Source organism: Herpailurus yagouaroundi, unplaced genomic scaffold (assembly GCF_014898765.1).
Source record: "Herpailurus yagouaroundi ecotype Mexico unplaced genomic scaffold, PumYag 221, whole genome shotgun sequence".
Taxonomy (NCBI): Eukaryota; Metazoa; Chordata; class Mammalia; order Carnivora; family Felidae; genus Herpailurus; species Herpailurus yagouaroundi.
Window position 1 is genome coordinate 12,157,759 of NW_024412452.1, and position 22,523 is coordinate 12,180,281.

A 22,523-nucleotide genomic window follows, 5' to 3' on the forward strand; every position below is an offset into this window, starting at 1 on the left:
CATTTCACAAGCCTCCAATGCACTTTGGAAAACAGCTCCGTAAGCTCAACGGGAGAATTCCCCTAGCCGGAGCCAACCTGACAGAAAGCTGTGCTTCAGGAGGAGGTGGGCCGTGACTGGGGTCCAGACACAGTAAGCCCCAAAGCAAGAGCTCTCCAGCCCCACCCAAGACAGAGTCTGGATCTGGTTGAAAACTAAGCACCGGTCCCCACGGAGGTGAACTCAGCTGTGGGGCAGCCATGGATCTTCAGACCTCATTGCGGCCTGCCCTGGAGCAGCACCTCTCAGGACCACCTGCCTGCCACACATCTTTGATCTACCAGGAGCCATGAGGCCAACAAAGAGGGCACAGGACCTTCTGCTTTCTTAAGAAACCCCACTCTGGTAAATTAATAACTTGGCATCTGGTCTACCTACCCTCCCTGATTTGCTTGGTTAAAACCAAGTCAGGCCGCCTCAGCCCAGTGACCAGTGAGATCCTCAAAGAGGAGTGTCTGATTCCCCCATGCTAAGGACCATCTTCTGATACGTGGTGACCTCACAACAGAGCTGCCCACGGGGTGTCTGTCTTGGCGGGAGATCTGTAAGCAGAGCTTATGGCTCGCTCAAACCCCAGCCGAGGTGCCCAGCTGGAGGAGAGAGCAAATCAGAATTCCCTGGGGAACAGTTTGGCAAATGAGACAGCTTCTGTCCTGATTCCTTTTGAGAAACACCATTCTACACTGAAGAGCAGTTCCGCTCAGGCTGCAGCGTAAGGAAGCGATGCTGCCCGCTAGATACAGCGTTGAGGACATGTGATTTCTAAGTCCTCCAGAGTCATATCTTTCCCAGTCAAACTGAATTCAGTGCACAGTATAGATGCTCACCAAGCAGGGGCAATCCCAACCCAATCAAAGCGAAGTCACTTGAGTTAAGCATCATTTTACATTTTTTAATGCCTAATTGCTACACAGGTCACACACGCTCACAACCACAAGCCACACACGTCCTTCTAGTGCCTGGAGAATCAATGCTGGCTATATATTCAAACCCCACCGGAGGTGGAATCCTCATGCAGCCTGGGCAGAACATCACAAGCCTCCCTTTCCTGCCTGGGTTTAATATTATTCAACAAGTATTTCCTGGGCAGTTCCTGTGTGCCCCCCAAACCCCTCGGCCAGAGAGAGAAGAAAGCAGACACAGCACCCCCGCCCCCCCCCCCCGCCTGCTTTGGGCAGCCCCAAGGCCCACCCCTCAGGGCACAAGCAGAGAGTACAGCTCAGGGCCATGGGAGCCCAGCAGTGCAGGAAAGGCCTAGAGCACCACAGGTCACAGTCGATGGAGTACTTCTGGAGGAGAGCCCTCTCTGCCCCAGACACATGGCAGGCAGGCTGAGGGTGACACCGGTGACAGACACTGCGCTAGACCCTCCCCTGGCCCCAGACATTCTGGATTCGCACATGAGTTTCCTCCACGAAATGCCAGCCGGTGGCCACGCACAGCCTCCGGCCGCCAGCCGCCCCAGGGTCAGTGCCAGGGGAGAAATTGCTTTGGTTTAGGGTTTGGGAGTGAAAATAAACACTCTGGGTTTTATAGGTTCACCCATGTTGGCTGCTGTTTTGCTTTCCAGCAGCTGGTCAATCAGGCCTTTCATTCAGAAGCCAGCGGCCTCTGAGGAAGCCCTGGGCAGTGCCCTCAAAGCTCAAGGGATGTTTATTTGGGGGAGGGGGTGGGACTGGGATGGAAAGTGTGACATCTCCCACAGACCAGCACCAGGCTGACCTGCCTGTGGTCCCCAGGGTGCATGCTGCCTCCTAGTGGGTTCCTTAGGAGGGGCTCCCTCCCTGCAGGGGCCTCGGCCAGCCTAACCCACAGAGGACGAGGGCTCCCCCTCCTTGCCACATGCCCACACAAGCCTGCCGCCTGCACCCCCATCTCTCATGCCCCCCTCAAGGAGGAAGAAGCAAGACTGTAGATTAGTCCACCTCTTTTCTCTGGGCTACATTCCAATTGTCAGCAAGCATCCTGGCAGGTTCCCAACAAGGGGCAATCACATATCTGCCCCTAGCCCGCCAGTCCCTGCGTGTTAGTTTTGCATGTGCTTTTCAGAGGGCACCCTCAGGACCCCGGGCCCAAAGCACAGAAGAGAAATTGCCCCATCCACCGTGTGCCTGGCTGCACAGGGCTGGAAAACAGGTCACCGAGAGGACAAAATGCGAGGGAACACAGCTGCAAGGGGTGAGGGATGAGAGTGGGCCCCCATGGGGGGAGGAGCAGGGCCAGGAGGAGGACAGGCAGGTGGCTATAGGCTGCAGTGCCTTTCTAGGAACAGAGAGTCACTCTCATAGAAGAACTCAGTTCTACTCAATTAAGCGGTAAGCTTTTGGAGGGTGGTAAGTCACTTGTCAGCTATTTTCACTCAAGCAATTTGGTTAAGCATCTGAGTCTCAGTTTTCCTCATCTATAAAATGGAGATATGAAATACCCACTTCAGAGGAGAGTTGTAAGGGTTACATGAAATAATGCCAGTAAAATGCCTAGGCTTGTCGTGAGCACTAAGTATTCACTCTTTAGCTACCAATGCTGCAGGTTCAAAGGCAAAGATAAAGCCCCTTCCTAGAGGTGTTCACAATCATAGTGACAAAGACAGATGTCAGCTGATCTATGCAATGGTCAGGGCTCTGAGAGATGTGTTGGTGGGGAGCTGGCCAAGTGTTGAGGAAGGAACAACCAGCTCAGCTCAGGGAAAAGTCAGAGCATCTGGGCTGCGTCTTAAAGAATGAGTAGGTGTTTGCAGGGTTCAAGATAGAGGGAATACATCTAGACAGAGAGAACACTGAGTACAAAGGTCAGGAACGTGGAAAAGCTCAACAAATGTTGACAAAAGCTGGCGAGGCCAGAACTAGTGGTTAAAGGTAAAATAGGGAAAGGTTAAAGGCAAGGTCCACAGGGGTCAGGTCAACAAAGGAGCTGTCTGCCAGGCTAAGAGCTGGGGATTTCTCTCTCAGTGTCTAGAGTTGAAATCAGAGCAGTGACATGACCAGATCTGTCTGAGGCAGTGTGGAAAGTGGCAGGGAGACCATGAGTTGACCCAGCGTGTCCAGAGAAGAAGGGGCGAGGCCAGTCCTCAGGAACATCTCCAAGAGAAATTCAGAAGCCAGAATCAACAGGACCGGATGACTGATGGTTTCCAAACTGATGGATAATAGACACATGCTGATGTGATGCCAGGACCAAGATAGGCAACAAAGGGGCCCCTGGATCAGGGGAGGAGGCACATGGAGTTCAGTTTGGACAGGATGAACTGAGGAGCCGCTGAGGCATCCAGGGGGAGATACTTAAGATGTGACTGGACATCAGGGGCGCCTATCAACTAAAAGCCTAGAAGCTTCCCTGACATGAGTGGCCCATGAAGCCAGGGAAGGTGAGGGGACCCCAGTACCCAGAGAAGAGGACACAGACCATCAGGACCATCAGACTGAGAGGGCCATGAAGCTGAGGAGGAGCAGGTAGAGAAGTAAGAGGCTGCAGAAGACCTAGGAGAAAGAAGTATCCCTGGGGGTCAAGGCCAGAGGAACCTCCAGAAGGAAACGATGGTCAATAAAGCCAAACCCTGCAGAAGGGTCAAGCAGGCCACCTGACAACCAGAAAGCCATAGTGACCCTGGCAGCCACCTCCACAAATCCAACAAACACAGCTAAAGCCCCCACCCGTAGACGAAGCCCCGGGGCCATGTTTCCTATGGTCCAAAGGTCTGATGGCTCAGCTCCCAACCCTCAATCCCTGGTCCCTGGCTCCCCTCCCACCTACCAGAAAAAGAGTCCTTGTCCATCGAGGGCAGGTCCCGGGCCTGGTACATGTAGCAGCGTAGGTGGTAGCGGTTCCCATCTGCACCAAGGAAAAACCAGAGATGCCAAGTGAGGGGCTAGGAGTGGCTAAGAGGGGGAGCTGGGGCGAGGGTAGAGTCTACCCCGAGGAGGGGTCACAGATGAAGGGTCTGAGCAATAGAAATGACACACGTCACACTATGCGGGAGTGAGCCCCCCACAGGATCAGAACAGACTACAGCTCAAAGGTAGACACCTAAGTGCCATGTTCTTGGGCCTAGCGAGAAGTGGTGAGGGGGGATGGAGGAGAAGGAGGAGGAAAGGCCAAATAAATGATGGGGGCAGCCAGAATGCACAGGGCCTTGAATGCCTGATTCCAAGCTTTGAGTTGATGCACACGCCACACGTAGATAGATGTGTGCATGTGCTCACAGATGCCTGCACACACACACCCCCCCCAAAAGATACTGACCCACCACAGAGCACATAGACTCGATTCTCCCTAGCCCCCCATACACACTGGACCATATAACCCCATACAAACAAGCACAAGGTTACACATCCATCCATATCACCCCTGTAGACACCCCCAAGCATCACTTACAATCAAAGATGCAGGAAATCGTGGGTCTGTTCACACCAAAGCTCAAGGTGGACACGGACATGGAATCTTCACTCTTGTCGTCCACCACGCCGCCCTGGAGACACAGAGCTGGTCATGGCTGATTCTGACCCCAGAGCCTGGGAGTGGCAGGGAGACTGGCCCGGGTCAGGAGACCTCTAGCCACTCTTCGGATGCTGAGAGCTGGGCCATCAACCTCTAATTTTACTCTAGGGTAGCACATCCTCCTACAGTATCCCCAGACTCCAATGTCAAGTCCACAGGGAAATTGTTCTCTCTCTCTCTCTCTCTCTCTCTCTCTCTCTCTCTCTCTCTCTTCAATGGAGACTAGACTCAGAATGGAATTTTGAGTTATTCCAACCCAAAAGGTTAGAGTCTGATAGAAGGAAGGACTCCAAGGGAGAGAATCCAGTGGGGATTTCCCCAGTGGGATGAGTTAAGAGAAGCCAAAGTCTGGAGGGCCCGGTCCACCATCTCTGTCCACCCCCTACATATTTGGACACCGGGTCCTAGCTCTGGGAGAGGCTATACCGCATCATCACCACCTCTCAACCAGCTCCCCCTGAGCCGAGGGTGAAAGAGAGTGCAGGTTGAGGCCAGGACAGGCACAGGAGCAGGAGGCTAACTCAGAAGCCAGTCTGCAGTTTACTGTACATAAAGTTAGTCAGTCAGCCCCTCACTTTGTCCTTGTTAGCACTGGGCTCTAACCACTGGGCCACGCACCAGCTTCCTTGGACCAGATGCCCACCTCCCTGATGCATCCAGGGCCACCTCTGCCACCCTGCAGCCTCTCACTGGGGTCCTGAATGGTTTGGGGAACTCGGAGACCAAGCAGGACCTCCCCCTCAGTGACAGAGAGATACAGTGGCCTGCTTCCTGTGATCACAACTTCAACACAAGCTCTAGAACCAGGCTGCTGGAGCTCCAATTCTGGTCCTGTCACTTATCGGCTGTTTGACTTTGGGCAGCTTGCTGAATCTCTCTGAACCAGTCTCTCTGTAAATTTGGAATAATTCTACAGTATCTAGCTCAGAGAGCTGCTGTCATTGTTAAGGAAATACATTACATATTGTTCTTAGCACAGCTCCTGGCACATAATAAATGCTCAACCGATGTTTGCCATTAATGATCTTATGAGAGAAATGAGGCACAGGTGGGACAAAGGCAGAAATGAGGCACAGGTGGGACAAAGGCAGGGTAGGTCATAAACTATAAAGTTTGCAATTATACTCGGGGGTGGTTCATATACCTCATATTTGTTCAAAATTATTCCAGGAGCTGGAAAAGTGGACATTTCAGGAGCCACAGCCCTGGGTAGAAATCAAAAGCAATCAATCAAGCAATCAATCTCTCAACACACACACACACACACACACACACACACACACACACACACACTCACACACACACACACACACACACACACACACACACACACACACACACACACACACACACACACACACACACACACACACACACACACACACACTCTCACACACACACACACACACACACACACACTCTCACACACACACACACACACACACTCTCACACACACACACACACACACACACACTCTCACACACACACACACACACACACACACACACACAGGAGAGCAGGATAACAGGGAGGGGTGTCATACTACAGACAGGGAAAGACCCAAAGGCCACCATGCCTGAATCCTTCCCTCCTGAGCAGGTGTGGACCCCAGGCATCCTGGGCTCCCAACAGAAAAGGCATTTGGTCTGGCCACATTACACTGGCCTCCCGCCAGGGCATGTACCAAGTCCAGCAACTAGTGGCTCCCAGTTTCAGGATCTGCAAGGCCGCACACAGGGCTGGACCTGGGGGGGGGGGGGGGGGGGGGGGCGGCCCGCCCCCCGGCAGGCCACCCCGGGCGTGAGGTGCGGGATGCCAAGGAAAGCAGTTCAGAACAGGGCTTGGCCAGCCCCCCGTGCAATAGCCATAGTCCGTGCCACCCAGGGCACCTTGGTGGGGTGAGAGGGGGTTCAGCTGGAGGCAGGGTGGAAGGCCCAGACCCCTGTAGTCCCTCCACCTCAGCCTGCAATACACTGTGCCCCCCACGGGTAGGATGCTAAGGTGAGTGAAGGGAGGGAGGCTGGCTCTGACCCCGCCCCCCCCAGCCCTATAATTTCTTCACTCCCTCTCAGTACCTACAGGGACCTCCGTGCTCGCGGATCGCTGCCAGTGCACATCCCCACTCACCTCACGCCTCCTCCAGATGGCTCCCCTAGCCTCCCCTCAGCATCACTCCCACCAAGAGGCCTCTGTCTGGGGCTTTGGCAGCAATTTCTGGGTCTCTGTCCAAGGGCAGTCTGCCCTCCTGTGATCAGAAAAGGTGTCCCCCTCCCTGGGATTTCCACGTGGGCGGGCGCCAGGTAGCTCAGGCCTAGCTCAGTGTTTGGCCCACAGCAGGCCCTGGCCCTGAGAAATAATGTCCTTCAGAGGGAGGAACCAGTGTCCCCTTGGGGCATACCCCTCACACTGCCTGGGCTTCTCCACCTGTCCTGCCTCCAGAGTGGGGATCCACAGGGTCCTCGGCCACCCCCCAACCCTTTAACCTACCTCCCAAGTGCAGACCTGCCTCTTCCTTCCCTTCCCCGCCAGCTCAAAACGACAGATAGGGATTGCTGAGAAGAAGCTGGGAGAATGAGGAGCCAGGCTGAGGGACACCCAGTAAGTTCAGTCTCTCCCAGCAGAGCGCTGGCCCTGCAGCCACCCTGGTTCCCAGCCTGGGCGGAATTCTACCCATCCCACTGGCCAACGTCTTTACATCCTCTGGCCCACTGACCTTCCCAGGGTGCTCTGCACGCATCCTCTTCAGGCCCTGGGAGCAGAGAGAGGCCAACTTTCCCCCAGCCAGCCCAGACGTGGCCTCTGAATTGAGTCCCCAGCAGTCTGGACGCTCCCAGACACCCCCATCCCTGATGATTTCCACGATCAAACCAGCTGAGACCCTCTGGGGGCCCCTTCCTTGTCCCCAGGCCTCTTGCACATAAGTCTTTCTGCCCCTTTCTTTTCCTTCTTTTTCCTTGGGTGGCCAGCCTCATCCTCAAGGTCACCCTGCCAGGATGAGTCAAGCAACCCTCCCATGTGCTTCCATGGCACCCTGGATCTAGCACCCCCCATCTACCCATCTCCTCCCACTGAGACCTCTGTGAGGATTCTGTCATAAGCCCGGCACACCTCACACACAGCAGGTGCTCAAGACAGACCTGGAGAGCGAGTGAGTAAGTGAACACATGAATGTGGACACCTCAGGAGACAGAGCATGAGCTCTGGAGAGAGCTTAAGAAGAAGGCCGGCCTGTCACCCGGGCTCAGTCTATATGTACATTAACAGATAATCCAATGTCACACTTCCTTCACTCCGAAGTATTTTTTGGTTTTCACGCGTGGGCATACAGGGCTCACGCTCCAGGAATTTCTCTCAAAGCAAACAATGAAGCCTCAAGAAAACCCGACGTGGGAGCTTCTGGGAAGCACCACCTTCCCGTCAGTCCTTCCCTCTGCCTGTCTTGGGCATTGCTGGATGCTCAGCAGCGTCCCTGGCCTGTACCCATGAGACCAACACAGCTTCCTGACCCCTCAGTTGTGACGACCAAAAATATCTTCAGACATTGTCGAATGTCCCCTGAGGGATGGGGTGGGGGTAGAAATCGCCCCCAGCTGGGAACCACTGGTGGAAAGGGAATGCAGTGGAACATCCACAGCCCGTGGCAGGTTCCTAGCACACAAGCAGCACTCAGCAAATGGTGCGAGTGAGGTCAGTTTAAATCTTTCAACTCTCCAGTCTCGTGCTAAACAATACCTTCCTGCTTTAATCTGTTTTCTTTCAATTTGGAATCCATCGTCTTCTCTCTGCCATAGGACCTTTGCACGGGCTGTTCTCTCGACCTTGAATGTCCTCCCATGTGAGCTAACTTGAGCTCTTCCCTCAGCTCAGTCATCACTGAGGCCTGGATACTGCTGTGGTGGACATGTCTTCAGCCTCTCCTCACTTCTCTCCTGTATCCGTCTCTCCATGTGTCCAGGCAAGGCACACACGCTCCTTTATCCCCAGCACCCAGCCTGGCATCAGGCACTTAGTAGTCACCCAGTGAAGATTTGTCAAATAAAATGAATCACCGGCATTCCCTGTCCTAAGCCACGTGGGCAGCATTTAGGCCCTAGGTTCCAGGGGAAGGGTCTGGAAAGCGTACATCAGCTGGCACCCTGCTTCCCTCGGAAGGCTCAGAGTAAGATGCCCCCCCCGAAAGAGCACACGATAGGGAGCTCCCCCCTCTGGCCCCCCCCGCCGAGGACGGAGCCATCTCTGGGGTGGAACAGAATGGAGTGAACCCTTGGAAGGCCCCATTCAGGAAAGCTTCCTGGAGGAGGGGAAAGAGAAGAGGTGCTGACTCAAGGGGAGCAGCAGTATGCTGGATGTGTGCCCCCCGCCACCCCCACCCCAGAGCTTAGAGGAAGCCTCAGCTAAAGGGCGAAGCTGGGGCCGGGCAAGGAAGGAGAGAAAGGCTGGCTGACTCCTGCTCCTGCTCAGAGCCCTGGGTGCAGAGAGCCAGGCTGCAGTGGCGGCTGACACTCCGCTTTCTGTCCACCCACCCTTCACCCCCACTCCATGCACTCGCTCTTCCCCAGCCTCCAGGGCTGGGCCCTGGGCATTGGGTTTCCCACAGCCACATTCCTGCCTCCATAGCTCATGCCGATGCGACTCCCAGACTGTGGTCTGTGGCCACGCACTCCATCTTGGGGCTAGCTGTGTAAGGGATCCTACTGCTCGCCCAGGGGACTGGGTAGCATCCAACCCGCTGCTGCCCGGCTGGCGGCCACGGATCTCTGGAGGAGCCCAAGCTTAGGACCGTGAGGAGCTCTCTCCCTCTCAGATGGTGCGGGGCTGCCCCCGGGGGTCGCCAGAGGCAGCGGCCAAACCCACTTTACCTGCTGAGGACTCCTGCCCTAGGACCCTAGTGCGGCCACCACACCAGGAGGAGGCGGACAGGTTCTGGGAAAATAAGCAGCCTATGAAGGGGACCCCGCAGCCCACCTAAATTGGATACGAGATCAAGCGCCAGTCCGCTAGTGTGTCTGGAATTCCTCCTGCGCTGCTGCTTGTCTGTCACACACACACCTCCTCCCTTTGCCAGTGGTTCGATGCCTCATCCATACAGGGCCTAGACATCCAGCTCAGGAGCTCTAACACGGGGGCAGGACGGAGGGGTAAGAGCGGCGGTAGATGCAGCGGAAAGGCTGAGCAGAGGGCCTCTGGGGCTGAGCAGGCAGAGGGCGGAGCCACCGCAGCCACACCATGGCAGTCAGGAAGCAAACAACAGAGCCTCGGTGGTATCTCAAGGGGGCTACAAGGGTACCCTCTACCCCATCAGAGTCAAGCAGGTGGGTTTCGGGGACCAGCTGCTCTCCTAGCTTCATGAGGAGGACCCAATCCCAATGCCTGATGGACCCAAAGAGCACAGGGACAGAGCTGTCAGGAAGGCTGCTACGATCGGGGCCCTTATCTCTTATGTAAACAGGATCAGGGGACCCCCCCCCCAGAGCAGCAAGTGCTGGAGATGGCCTGCATAGATCATAAGAGCAGATTCTTAAATCTTCAGGTGTATTGCAAGCCAGCCGTTAAACACAGCCATTTGTAACCATTACCCCACATGCATTTATAACTACAGACATTTTTTTAGAAACAAAGATGATACTCAAACTCATCACTTCCTGATGATTTTATGACCTTTGACTACTGTCCTGCTCCTGAGGTTACTTGCGCCCAGTGTATCTGTGGGCTGGAAATACTATCTAACCATCTGCTACTGCTCATCTCTTCCCGTCTCCACTCTCAGTGATGCCACATTGCTAGCTTGAAATCGGCCACAGCGGGGGTATGTACACCACGGAAACCAGCAAGTACTACAAACCAGGCTGAGTTTGTTTTTTGGATGTTTTTTCTGGAGAGCCAGCTGTTTAACACTGACCAGCACGCGCTACGGTGAAGTGCCAGGATCTCTTCTCCACTACTGGCTTTGCTAGGACATCCAAATAACAAACAGCAGCATAGGAGCAGTATGCTCTAAACGCTGCACGACCCCACCATTATCCACAAAATTTTTCGTAACACTCATGTGAGGAAACGCCGCTAGGACAATTATGACTTGCCTTCGCTGTACCTCAACTTGCCTATCCGTAAAATGGGAGTGATGATAAAACCTATCTCTTAGGACTGCTGGGAGGGTTAAAGGAGATGATGCACCAACAGGGCGGGGAGGGAATGCCTGCTCTAGAACAGGTGGCAAACGTTGTTCGGAAAGGGCCAGAGAGTAAATACACCTCTGCAGGACATATGGTCTCAGCAGCCACACACCATGCATACACAAATGAGCACGGCCATGTGCCAGTAAACCCCATCTATACAAGCCGGCAGAGGCCACACTTGGCTCGTAGGGTATCGTTTGCCAACGCCTGTTCTGTAAGGAGAGATGCTTATTTTTGCTGTGTTGTTCTTACCCCCATCTAGAAAGTGAAAAAGCTGGGGCCCAGAGAGGGTAAGGTCTTCCCTAGGATTGTACAGCAAATTAACTGGCAGAGCCAGGGCATCTCCCGGCAGCCTCTCGGGGCTCTTCCCAGTTTCTGCTTCCCCATCAGAACTCGGCACCAGAGCAGGGCTCAGGGACAGGACAGGGCTGAGCGCCAAGTCAGGGCCTTGGGGAGCCCAGGGCCCACGTCACTGCCCTGGCTGCCCAGCCTCAGCTTCCAGGGAAACCCCACACAGGCTAGCAGGCCAGGCCAAAGGAGGGGAACGCTTTAAAAGAGGGAACTCGGGAACACAGACCTCCCTTCCTAATCAGGGCTGATTGCAACCTTAAGTAGAATAGCAGGCAAGGGTGCACCCCCGTTTAATTTACAGCTGGAGCCGAGGCTTGGAAGCAGCTGCAAAAATCCTTGCAAAACTACTGGCCGGCCCCTGGGGAGTTTGGGAATGGAATCAGGAAACCTGGAGAATCCACGATGCCACGTGTGGGCTGGCGCAAGCGTCTGCGTGTATGTGTGTGTGTGCGCGTATGCGTCCCTCTAGGCTTTCCGTGTCTCCCAACGTGGAGGCTGCAGAGAACGCTCAAGCAGGTTTTACCCAATGCCAGGGTGCCTCCGTAATCAGGGCCATAATCAGGTTCCAGTCTGTCTGGGATGGCCCTCCCTTATGCCTCTTTCCCAGCATGATTACACATAGTATAGGCAATAAATTATAAGGTCACCCTAGCAATTGTGGCTGCAGACCCCAGCACATGGACCGTGACACGCATGGGGCACCAGACACATCTGCCCAGCTGTGACACTCACACCCCTCAGCACCCATGCATGCCTGTGTGCTGGCATTTTGTCTCAGGTACCCAAACACACAATTGGACCCTCAAGACTTCAGCATCCACATCTGGAGTGAGACTGATCCAAGGGTCCACCCATTTAAAGGAATTACCCAAATGGTCCTTCTGCGTGGGGCAGCAGAAGGCTCTTGAGCGGCTGGCCAGCCTTCCGTTAGCTCCCGCTAGCACAAAGCCAGGTAGAGAACAGGTGCTCAGCTACCACACTCAAAACATAGAATCCAGGGAAACCTGCAGCCACCTCCCCCGCCTGTGTAGACCAGTGGGGATTTTGATTACTTAATGAGGCAAACCCCTCTCACCTCCCAGACGCTGCCCCTGGTCAAAGCGCCCGCTCTGGGAACCGGGCCTGCATTCTCTGTGTACGGCATGGGCTTCATCCAGGTGCAGAGACGGCCCCTCCCCTCCCCACTCACATCTGACCTCCTTCTCAGCCAGCTCAAAACCCACATTGCTCCTCTCTGGCACCAGCCTTTCCCCAAGCTCGCCCACCCCCACCCCCAGCACTTCCAAGTCCCAGCTGCTCTTCTCTGCCCCTAGGCTTGTTCTGGGAATGCCTGTCTCTGTAGATCCTCTCCACTTCAGGTCAAGACTCAGGCTTCTGACAACCAACTGGAGGCTTCCAGGGCTGACGGCAGTTTTGCCAACTCCCCTCTAACTGCCCCAGGGAAGCCAAGCCACATGGCTACACAACAGCCAAGAGCTCTAGCCAGCAGCCCAGGACCCTCCCTAGGACCCCACTCAAGGGCCCTCTCTAGGGGGAGGACATTACGCCTTAATAGGAATGGAGATACGCACTTGGGGAGAGAGGACAGAAGAGCCCGTTGTCTGGCCTTGGTTCTAGAACTGACTCACGCTGGGCCACTAGGCAAACCCCTTCTCAGGTCTGTTTCTTCTGGAGTAATATGAGGGGCTCAGAGTTGTTCTAGAACAGCACTACTGTCCAACAGAACTTTCTGCAACGATGAAACTGTTCTAGAGCTACACTGTCCAAAATGGTAGCCACGAGCCGGGTGGGGCTATTGAGCACTTGACATGTGGTTGGTGTGACTGGGGAACTAAATTGTCTTATTTTAATTACTTTAAATGTAAATTTAAATACTCACATGTGGCTAGTGGCTACTGTATTAGACAGTGCAGTTCTGGAACCTCAGTCTCCCCAACTGGAAAATGGGTATAATAATAGAATCCAGTCTTCTGGAGTCACTGTGAGGATAAAATGAGACAATGTATATAAAGCTTTCAGCCTGATCTTTAGCACACGGCAAAATGGGTTTTAGCAATTCTTATCCTCTTTGGGGTCCTAAATTCCCTTGAGAATTGGAGGAAACCGTGAACCTTATGTCAGAATTTACACACCACAGACACACATGTGCACATACATGCACATCACACACGTGTACACACATACGTGCACATACATATCACACACAAGCACATTGCGCACATATTGGTATGTGCACACACATCATCCATGTGCTTACACATCACATCCGCACACCCACAACCATGCATCCAATTTCAAAGGGACCCAAAGCCAGGTGGAGAGTGCCTTTCGAACATGAAAGCTCCTTCCAGCTCTAAAAATCTCCAAGGCTGTGAGCACATGTTGCCGAGTCCCCATCTCCTTCCCTCCTGCCCAGGCTCAGGCATTTCAGAAAACCCTTCCTAACCCTCGGGGCCAAGCACAGAGGCAGGGCTCTGGAAAAATCCTTGCACATGGAGGGCAGGCCCAGGGCAAGGGCAACAGGATGGATTCCGTGAGCTCATCCCAGCAGCCGTCACCAGAGTTCCCAGAGAGGCTGGTGGCGTCGGGAAGGGGTGCCTGGGTGGGAGCCGGCGGTGGCGGCAGCAAGGGGTGTGGGGCGAGGAGAGGGAGGCTGGATGGAACGCGTTATAATAGCAGCTTTGTGCTCTGCTTCCCGGCTCCCTGGGAACGCCAGGAAGATTATGAAACCGGTGTCTTTGGGAATGCCAGGATATTAGCTGGAAAAAGAATAATACGAAAATAAAATAATGCTCGGGATGGAGACAGCAGACGATTAGCAGACGGAGCCAGGGCCTCCCGCTCCATGGAGGGAGCCAGGCTTGGCCCCAGCAGAAGGTTTCAGGGAAAGGCTGCCCGTGCTAATGAGCAGACAGGGCCTGCCTTCCAGCAAGATGTCTTCAGGAGGGAAACTGGCAGGCAAGGCTCGGCCTTCTGGTGGACCTGTGGGCCAGGAGAAGGATGGTAGGAGGCAAGGGGGCGCCACAGGCCTGGTGCTCGGGCCCAGACAGCCAGAAATGTCAGATTACCAGGGAGTCCACCTGGCCACCACCCACAGCTCTTCCCTGGACTCCTTCAAGGTCTGCCTCCCAATGTCCTTCCCTAAGAAGCCTCCCTCCCTAGACACCATCATTCTGGAATGACTCTCATTCTGCCCTCCAGCACGTCAAAGATGCAGATCCTATGGGGTTTATTTGTACTCACATGTGAATGCCTCTCTTCCTAATCAGACAAGAGTCCCCCATAAGCCAGGCCTCCACCATCAGATCAGGGGATCATTAGAAGTAAAAATCACTTTTCTCCCACCAAAAAGCAAGGAGAACATGTCATCATACCCTGTCTCCCTCTCTAGGACCCTGGCCACACACCTTCCCCAAATAATGGATACACTCCGCCTCTCTCTGAAAGGCATCTAAAGGGGCGCCTGGGTGGCTCAGTTGGCTAAGCATCTGACTCTTGATTTTGGCTCAGGTCATGATATCGCTATTCGTGAATTGGATCCCCACCTGGAGTCCTGTGTCCACCCCACTACTAGTGCAGAGCCTGCCTGAGAGTCTCTCTCTCCCTCTCTTTCTCTGCCCCTCCTCTCTCTCTCTCTCTCTCTCTCTCTCTCTCTCTCTCTCTCTCTCAAAATAAATAAATTTTTAAAAAACATGAAGGAAAAAAAAAGGCATCCACGTAGGGAAGGAGGGTGATGTGACCACCCCCCTCATCTTCCTCAGACACGATGTACTTCACATCTTCACTACTCAGAGATGGTCCTTGGACCCGCAGCACTGGCGTCACCCAGAGTCCTCTTAGAAATGTAGACTCTAGGTTCACCCAGACATGTAATCAAGAGTGTGCAACAAAGCTGCCATATTGCTCCTACATTGACTAAGGCTGAGAAGCACTAAAGACGTGCCATGTGGTTTTTCCTTACAACGACTCTAGGATGCAGTGACTTTCACAGGTGAGGTAACAGAGTCGCTAAGGGGATAAGTAACCTGTCCACAGCTAGGAAGCAGAGAAGGCAGAATCCAAACCAAACCTGCTCCCCTGAGAAGCCTCACCTATCCCACCATGCTCTCACCAGGCGAATCAGCAGACAAAAGTAACCAGCAGGTAAGGGCAGCACCCAGGACAGTAGCTGGGTCCTGGCACCCAGAGATCCCTACCATCTGCTCCTGTGATGCAGGGTGGACTTTAGCTCCCATGCCTTGCTGGAACATCAGTATGTCCCAGGACAAAAGACAGCAGGTTCAGGGCAGGAGCACATAAAAGTGGCCATGGAGGAGTGTGTGTGTGTGTGTGTGTGTGTGTGTGTGTGTGTGTGTGTGTGAGAGAGAGAGAGAGAGAGAGTGTTTGTGTGCACGTATGAGTATGCGTGCGCATGTGTGTGTGTGCATGTGTGAGTGTGTGTTGTGTGCTGATGGAGGTTCGATTCACTAAAGTAGAGTAGTCTAGATAGTTACCATCAAATGGGCCTGTGGCCCTGTCCAAATGCTGGCCACACCTAAAGACTTTCCAAAACTGTGTCCTCCAACTCCAGGTCTGTGGGATCCAGCCTCTCCAACCACTGTCTGCCTCTGGTTCTCTATGTCAGCCAAGTTCCCCCAGGATTCAGAGGACTTCACTATGTTGGTTTCTTCTGCATATCACAGGCAGGTCACATCTGCTTCACAATCAACCACCTCCCCATGTCTGTTGCCTTGACATTTGATTTCAATGCTCCCTCACGACATTTTCTCCCACATAAAGAATAAACGGATTGGTTTCTCCATGTCTGGGAAGTACCCCCCTTCATTCTCCCAGTCACCGAGCCATGAAAGCTTGGCAGTGGGTCCCCAGCCTTGTTCCTCTTCTTCCCCCAGATCCTGGCCAGCCCCGGAACCCATCCACACTTCCGTCCATGTGTCTCTGGCTACCTCTGGCCTTGCGTTCTCTCTCCCACGGCCCTGGCCTTCCTGTCCTAAGCGGCCCGGCAAGCGGCTGCCAGGTCCGCCTTCTTCACACAGCACTTAACCGTGTGTGTCAGACTTGCCAGGGCCAGCCATGAACTCATCGCAGCCCCAGGCCCACCACGCCCGCCCCATGGCCCAGCAATGGGAGAGGCCCTACCACGAACCCAGCAGAGACTCTGGGCCCATCTGACCCTCTCCAAACTCTGCCACTATACTGCCCTCTACTGCCTCCCCTAGCTCCCACCCCAGATGGTCGCCTCATCCCAGATCACTAATCAAGGTTCCTGATGGTCTCTACTCTTCCACCCCTAATCATCCTCCATGACTACTTGATTAATGGCCCTGAAGCCCAGCTCTGACCAGAGCACTCCTCTGCTCAACAATCCACACTGGTTCCCTACTGCTCATTGAACAGAGTCCTGTGGCCATCATCAAAAGCTCTTTGCCCAGCACCGTTTGGGTTTTTTTTTTTTTTTTTTTCTTTCCAGGTGCTCTTCTCCCCATCCTGGTGGTGCTGTCGACTACAGAAAAGGGGCATGACCAAAGTGGCCAATCAGAACATTCCATTCTTCACCTTCAGGCTGGCATGGGCACACGACCAAGACAGCTAGTTAGTCACCCACGAGACTGTCACAGCATTATGGTGAAAATAGCACTCTCCTCTCTGGGGCCTCCAACTGTGAGGAAAACAGAGGATGCCAGGTGGGCTGTGCTATTTTACCTACCAGCACTTTGCCGGCTATAAAGTTGGTGTCAGTCTTTTTTGGGGGGCACCATCTTTGTTACCACACAGAGTGAGGCAGTGTGAGAATGAGGCCAAGACAGAGGCAGATGTCAGAAACAGAGTCCTGCCAGGCTTAATGCCTGTTTGGCCTCTTGGGCTCTCCCATCAATCTGAGTGAGCCCTTAAACTCCTCTTCTCTCTTTAACCCATTTCATTGAGTTTCTGTTCACCTTAGGGTGCCCGCCCAGCCTTCTCAGACATGGCCCTGACTCAGTTCTGCCACAGAGGCCTTTATCCTCCCACCCCTCAGCTGGAGCCACAAGACCACCCCCAGGCCCTGCCTTGCGCCCAAGCCAGGCCCTTTCTGACAGGACAAAGAGAGTCAATGGACACCAGCCCTGCCCTACAAGCCCTCCAGCTGTGGCTGCTCCAGCTGGGGCAGCAGTTTCCTCCCACCCAGGCTGAGCACGAGCCCAGCAGCCCAGAGCTCTGCCGTCTCCTTTCAGCCTCCCCACAACTTGGCCCCAAGACATCATCAGACATCCAGCATTATCCGGCCCCCAGAGGGTTTCCTCTCCCATACTGCCACCTGGCCCACCATCAAGGCCCGAGAGGGCTGTAACCCCTCTTGGGACACTGCCAACTTCACCTCCTCTCCCTGATTCCATCCCATCAGATCCTGGGCCTGTCCTCTGTACTCCCTGGTTCAAGGCAAAGACCCACTGCTCCTCACTCAGACCAAATCCTCATGTACATGTGCACATGCACACACACACACACACACACACACACATGCACACACACACAACTGGTGCACATGTCAGCTATAGAAGCTGGTGGGACCTGCTCCCTGAGTCACAGCCCAAAGCCCCAGGGGGTGGGCAGTCCTGGCTAGATTTCAGAAGAAGGGTCTCTGACTCTGTATCTCCTCCCACCTCCAGAAATCCCCAGGCCAAAACAGAGCGGAGAATGGCCCTACTCAGACTAGCCAGGAAGGGTCTGCTCATCTTTTGGGGGAACACATCAGCCAGACCCCAGGTAACCTTGAGCTGCCCCAATGTGACCTGCTCCAGAAAGTGTGCTCTAAGGCAGAAAGCCAGCCTGCGGACTCAGTTTCTGAGGTACATCTCTCCCCCAGAATTCCCAGGGATGCCGTGGCACGGCTTCTGTCCAGCCAAGGGGCACTTGTGTCCAACCAAGGACATTCAGGGGTTATTAGACCTCTCTGGCTACTCCCTGGGGTGAGGCCAAAGCCTCCGAGACCCACCCTGCAGCAGCCAGCCTCTTCAAGAAGAGCCAGGTCCCTCGGCTCTAGCCATAGGTCAGACGGAGACCCTCTCTGCCTGCTCCCAACTTGACTACACAAAGCAGCAGTGGATCTCCCAGTGCCAAGAAGGGAGCCATTTTATTTTAGGAGCACACCCAGACTGCCATCTACTTTCCCCACAGGCAACCCTAAAGGAACTGTGTAGCCAAGGTGACCAGCCACTGTTCCATCTGAAGTGCTATCCGCGGGCTCCTACTTCAGCCCTGAACAGCCCTGGAAAGCAAGTTGCACCCCGCTGACCCACCACAGGCCCAGGGACAACGTACCAGAGCCCCCTCGAGGGCAAACACGGCCGCAGGCCCTGTCTTCTCCAGGGGCTCCATGCGGCGGCGCCAGCGGCGGCGGCGGAAGGCATCCGTCTTGCGGTACTCCAGGTGGAACTTCCAGCCAAAGAGCGAGGCGTACTCCCAGCCCTCGCCCTCCGCCTCTGCCTGCCTGTGCTGCATGGGAGAGAACAGGGCAGGCTCAGGCACTGCTTGGAGGCTTGCAAGGAGTCCTTGGGCTGGACTCCTGCTGTGCCTCTCTGGCTTGCCCTCCAGGAGTCCCCACCCGCTCCACACCAGCATCCTCCAGGTGGGAAAACCTGGGAGGGCTACCTGGAGGAGGGGGGCTCTGAGCAGCTTCTGCAATGACAAGAGGGAGCCCGAGTCGGAAAATCAGGAGGGGAAGAGGCTTCCCGGGTTGTGGGGACCCAAGGAGCCAGAAAGGGAAGGTCGACTAAAGCAGGGCTGAAAACACTCGGCTTTGGGTTTGTTTGTTTACTCAGATTAAGAATGGATTTCATGGATCCAAGGTTTTCTTGTCATTTCCTTTTTCTTCTTCACCTCCCAGCTTATAAAAATAGAAGAGGGTAAATGAAGATTCTGTTTCCCGACTCCAGGCTCTTTTTCCTTAGGCTAGACCTAGGTCAGCTGTGGAGGTACCCCGCCCCCACATTTCCTCGAGGGGACCATTTCCCAGACCTGGAGAGAGACCTGAAAGTCCCTTCCTATTCAGCTGGTGACCTGAGAGACTGTCCTCGGGTATGCCTCAGTCTCAGGCTATGAACTAAGCAGTAAGTGCCTGTCCTAGAGGGAAGCTGGACTGGGCAAGCCACGCTGCCTGACACGGTTCACCTCTGTCCCCTGGGTGCTCCTGCAGGGAGAGCTGAGTCTGTCTGGTTCATGGCACCAAAAATGGTTTGTTGCCTCAAAACCTTGCTTCTCCCTGGACCCAGTGACATACTTGTCTAGATTCTCTGTGCCCAAAGAGAAAGGAAGAAATTTGGGTGATGCCAAAGGCTACTTTTGGACTGGGGGAGGCCTGGTTCTTGGACCAAAATTCAACTGCGTGCTTGGGAAGGAAGAACACAGAGCAAGAGGCCCCAGGGAAGACAGGCACTGAGGCTGTGCAGCACCTGGGCATCTGCAGGACTCTAGGAGCAGGTGCATGTGCTGTGTGCACTCATGTGTCCACTCTACGCCTCTGTGCTGTGGGTATACGGGCATGCCTGTGGGCATGTGTACTTGCAGTGTGTACACATCCCCTGGTAAATGCTGAGGGAGCCCACCGAGGCCACTCTCCCAGCTGGCAAACTCACACGATACATACGTCCTCACCTACCAGCTCCAGCGGCCCCCTTCTCCAGGGAACTGCCCATGCTGAAGGAAGCAAGCCCCATGGGGAGGGTGCGTCCCTCAGCCCAGCCCCAGCAGCCCCAGCCGATGACACAGCTAAGAGGGTACAAACCCCAGCCCCCTTGCCTCCAGGTGAGAATGATTTTCTGCTGCTCCAAGGGGCACCCCTCCCCAAGCCACAGCTCAGACCAAATTTGACTTGGCCTAAGACCACATCTTTGCTCCCAGCACTCCTGAGAGCACTGCTTCCATAAACTACCTGCAGCCAAACCCGTGCTCAGACCCTGCCTCTAGGACACGCAGCCACAGCCAGAGTCTGGCTATGTCTTTGTACCTCCAGGTCTTGTGCAGTTCCAAGTGCATCTCCTTGCGTAGTCATGGGCATCTGGCTGTGAGCATCTGGACAAGCATGGGAAGATCTGCGTGTGCACTGTGCACGTGCTGGGTGTGATCTGTGAGCATCTCGAGGGAGCTCATGTGCCTTATACGTGTCCTGAGCACACACGCGTGTGTCTGTGCACACATGTGCCCAGCTGGCCTCCCCCAGCCAGGGCTTCATCCCACCCACCACCTAGTGGGCTCACCCTCTTCAGTGCCTCCATCTGGCTGAGGTCCCTCCTGCGCAGGCGGACCCAGCGCCGTCGACGGTGCGTGTAGTACATCTTCTCAGCAGGAACCCAGTGCTTTGGCTTCCGATCCGGGGGGATGGGGATACTGTACTCCCAGCCTGGGGGAAGGGCACCTGTCAGTCATTGCCCGGCCATTCCCCATCTTTCCAGAGGCTCTCTCTCCCTCTGGAGCACGCTCACAGGCTCATGACTGACCACCGACTCTTAATTTATAGCTACAAGTATGGGCTGATCTAAGAAGTCCCCTGGATGAAGCAGCCCATTGAAGGCCGGCGCCCCGGGGCAAAAGGCCCTGCACTCAGCTGTCCCACCAGCACACCTCTTGATCTTGCTGGGGTGGGTCCCATCGGGCCCCATGTGCTGCCCACCTTGCTCATCAACGGCCCGATTGAGGTCCGTGGACCACTCTTCATCTTCCCACTTCCAGCCCAGGGGGCACTCAGTGTCATCCTTGGGAAGCACCTTCTCCCCATTCTAGGACAGGCAAGTGTGAGAAGAGACAGGTATCAGCAGGGAAGCAGAAAAGATGCAACTTAACAACATACATCCCTGAAGCCCCAGGTGCCACTCCAGATCAGCATCCTACCCACACTGGTTCTCACACTGTTTCTCTGGAAACCAGAGCATGAAGCTGGGGACTTGGGAACGGGAGAGAAAATGTCCCATCTCCTCTGAGCCACAGGACCCTCCTGAGCCCAAATATCCAGGACCCCAGGAAAGCAAATGCCACCTGCCCCTGGAGCACCCACTTACCACATCCGTGTAGTTGTCACTCATGTAGATCCACTGGCCTCCAGGGAGCCGGGTCTGGTTCTCAAATACCTCCTCCACAAAACTCAGGTGGCCGGCGTCAATGTCATGGAGCAGGCTGGAGGAGGGGAAGGGTCAGAACCTCCCCACCTATCCCCACCTATCCCCACCTCCAGCAGAGTACCCCAAGGCCTTGGCCAAGCTTCCCGCATCAGCCTCACCCCACCAACAACAGGGTAAAGAGAAGAGGGAAAGGAGGGGCAGAGGGTCAAGGGGAGAGAGAAAAGGGGACACAGGGACACCTAGAGACACTCATAGACAAAAGAATATACCACCACCCAAGATAAAGAAAAAGACATCAACAAGAGAGAGAGGGCTGAAGACACCAAAAGCCTGGTGGGTGTTGAAGCTCAATAGATAGATAGATAGTTGTTGAAATGGAAAATGTCATCAAGCTGTATGCTTAAGAATTGCATGCTTGAGATAATATATATTATACTTCAATTTTTAAAAAAAAAAAGCAAAAAAAAAAACAAAGAGAAAGAAAGAAAGAAATCCAGTTGTTGAACGTCAAACAGGAAAAGAGAAAGGAGAAAGAGAGAAAGGACAGTGATACAGATAGACCGCCTTGTTCTGAGAGGCACTTAAGAGAGAGAGGAGGGGCCTCAGGCATGGGAAGGGTTAACACAGAGAGGAAGAAACAGGCTGTGACCTCTTGGAGAAGAAGGTTGCGACCAATGGATGCAAATTCAAATGGAGGCCAACTTTAGTTTAATAATAAAGGACTTTCTTGGGTCGCCTGGGTGGCTCAGTCGGGTAAGCGTCCGACTTTGGCTCAGGTCATGATTTTGCGGTCCGTAGGTTTGAGCCCCACATCGGGTTCCATGCTGACAGCTCAGAGCCTGGAGCCTGCTTCATATTCTGTGTCTCCCTTTCTCTCTGCCTTCCGCCCAGCTCTCTCTTTCTCTCTCACTCTCTCTCTCTCTCTCTCAAAAGCAAATACACATTAAAAAATAATAATAATAAACAATAAAGGACTTTCCAATTGTTAGAGCCCTTCCAGAAAAGAACGGCGCCTCGCCAGCACCTGGCCCTGGAAGAGTTCAAGTGGAAGTCCCCATTGCCAGCATAGGGGTGGTAGAGCAATTAATAGCACTGTAGCCTTTCGGAGGAAGGACCAGAGCAGAGGGGTCCCCCAGCCTCCCTGCCCGTGACTCACGTCTTCTCTGGACACACGAACCAGTCTCCAGCCCAGGTCCAGCCGGCCGAGGGGCGGAAGCTATCTTTGGGTAGCTTAATCTTTCCCGTGACATCAGAAAACTTGGGGTAGGTGAGGCCTGTTGTGCCCCAGTTCCCAACCAGGGCCAGTTTGGTCTGGTTCTCATACTGGAGAGCAAGCAATAAAGAGAAGTGAGGGGGTCCAGCACAGCTTGG

The 22,523-nt window shown here is 54.4% G+C and overlaps 1 protein-coding gene across 25 annotated transcripts in view; it reads right to left on the reverse strand.

Moving 5' to 3' along the window:
- DYSF (dysferlin) overlaps positions 1–22,523 on the reverse strand; it is a 229,155-nt gene that overhangs the window by 88,001 nt on the left and 118,631 nt on the right. For all 25 annotated transcript variants that reach the window (XM_040458557.1, XM_040458576.1, XM_040458578.1 and 22 more), the window contains 7 exons: positions 22,309–22,475; positions 21,093–21,207; positions 20,708–20,813; positions 20,295–20,437; positions 18,361–18,534; positions 4,411–4,504; positions 3,790–3,867 (listed from right to left, as the gene is read on the reverse strand). In XM_040458557.1, coding sequence (XP_040314491.1) covers positions 3,790–3,867; positions 4,411–4,504; positions 18,361–18,534; positions 20,295–20,437; positions 20,708–20,813; positions 21,093–21,207; positions 22,309–22,475 — 877 coding nt within the window. The remainder of the gene's footprint in view (positions 1–3,789; positions 3,868–4,410; positions 4,505–18,360; positions 18,535–20,294; positions 20,438–20,707; positions 20,814–21,092; positions 21,208–22,308; positions 22,476–22,523) is intronic.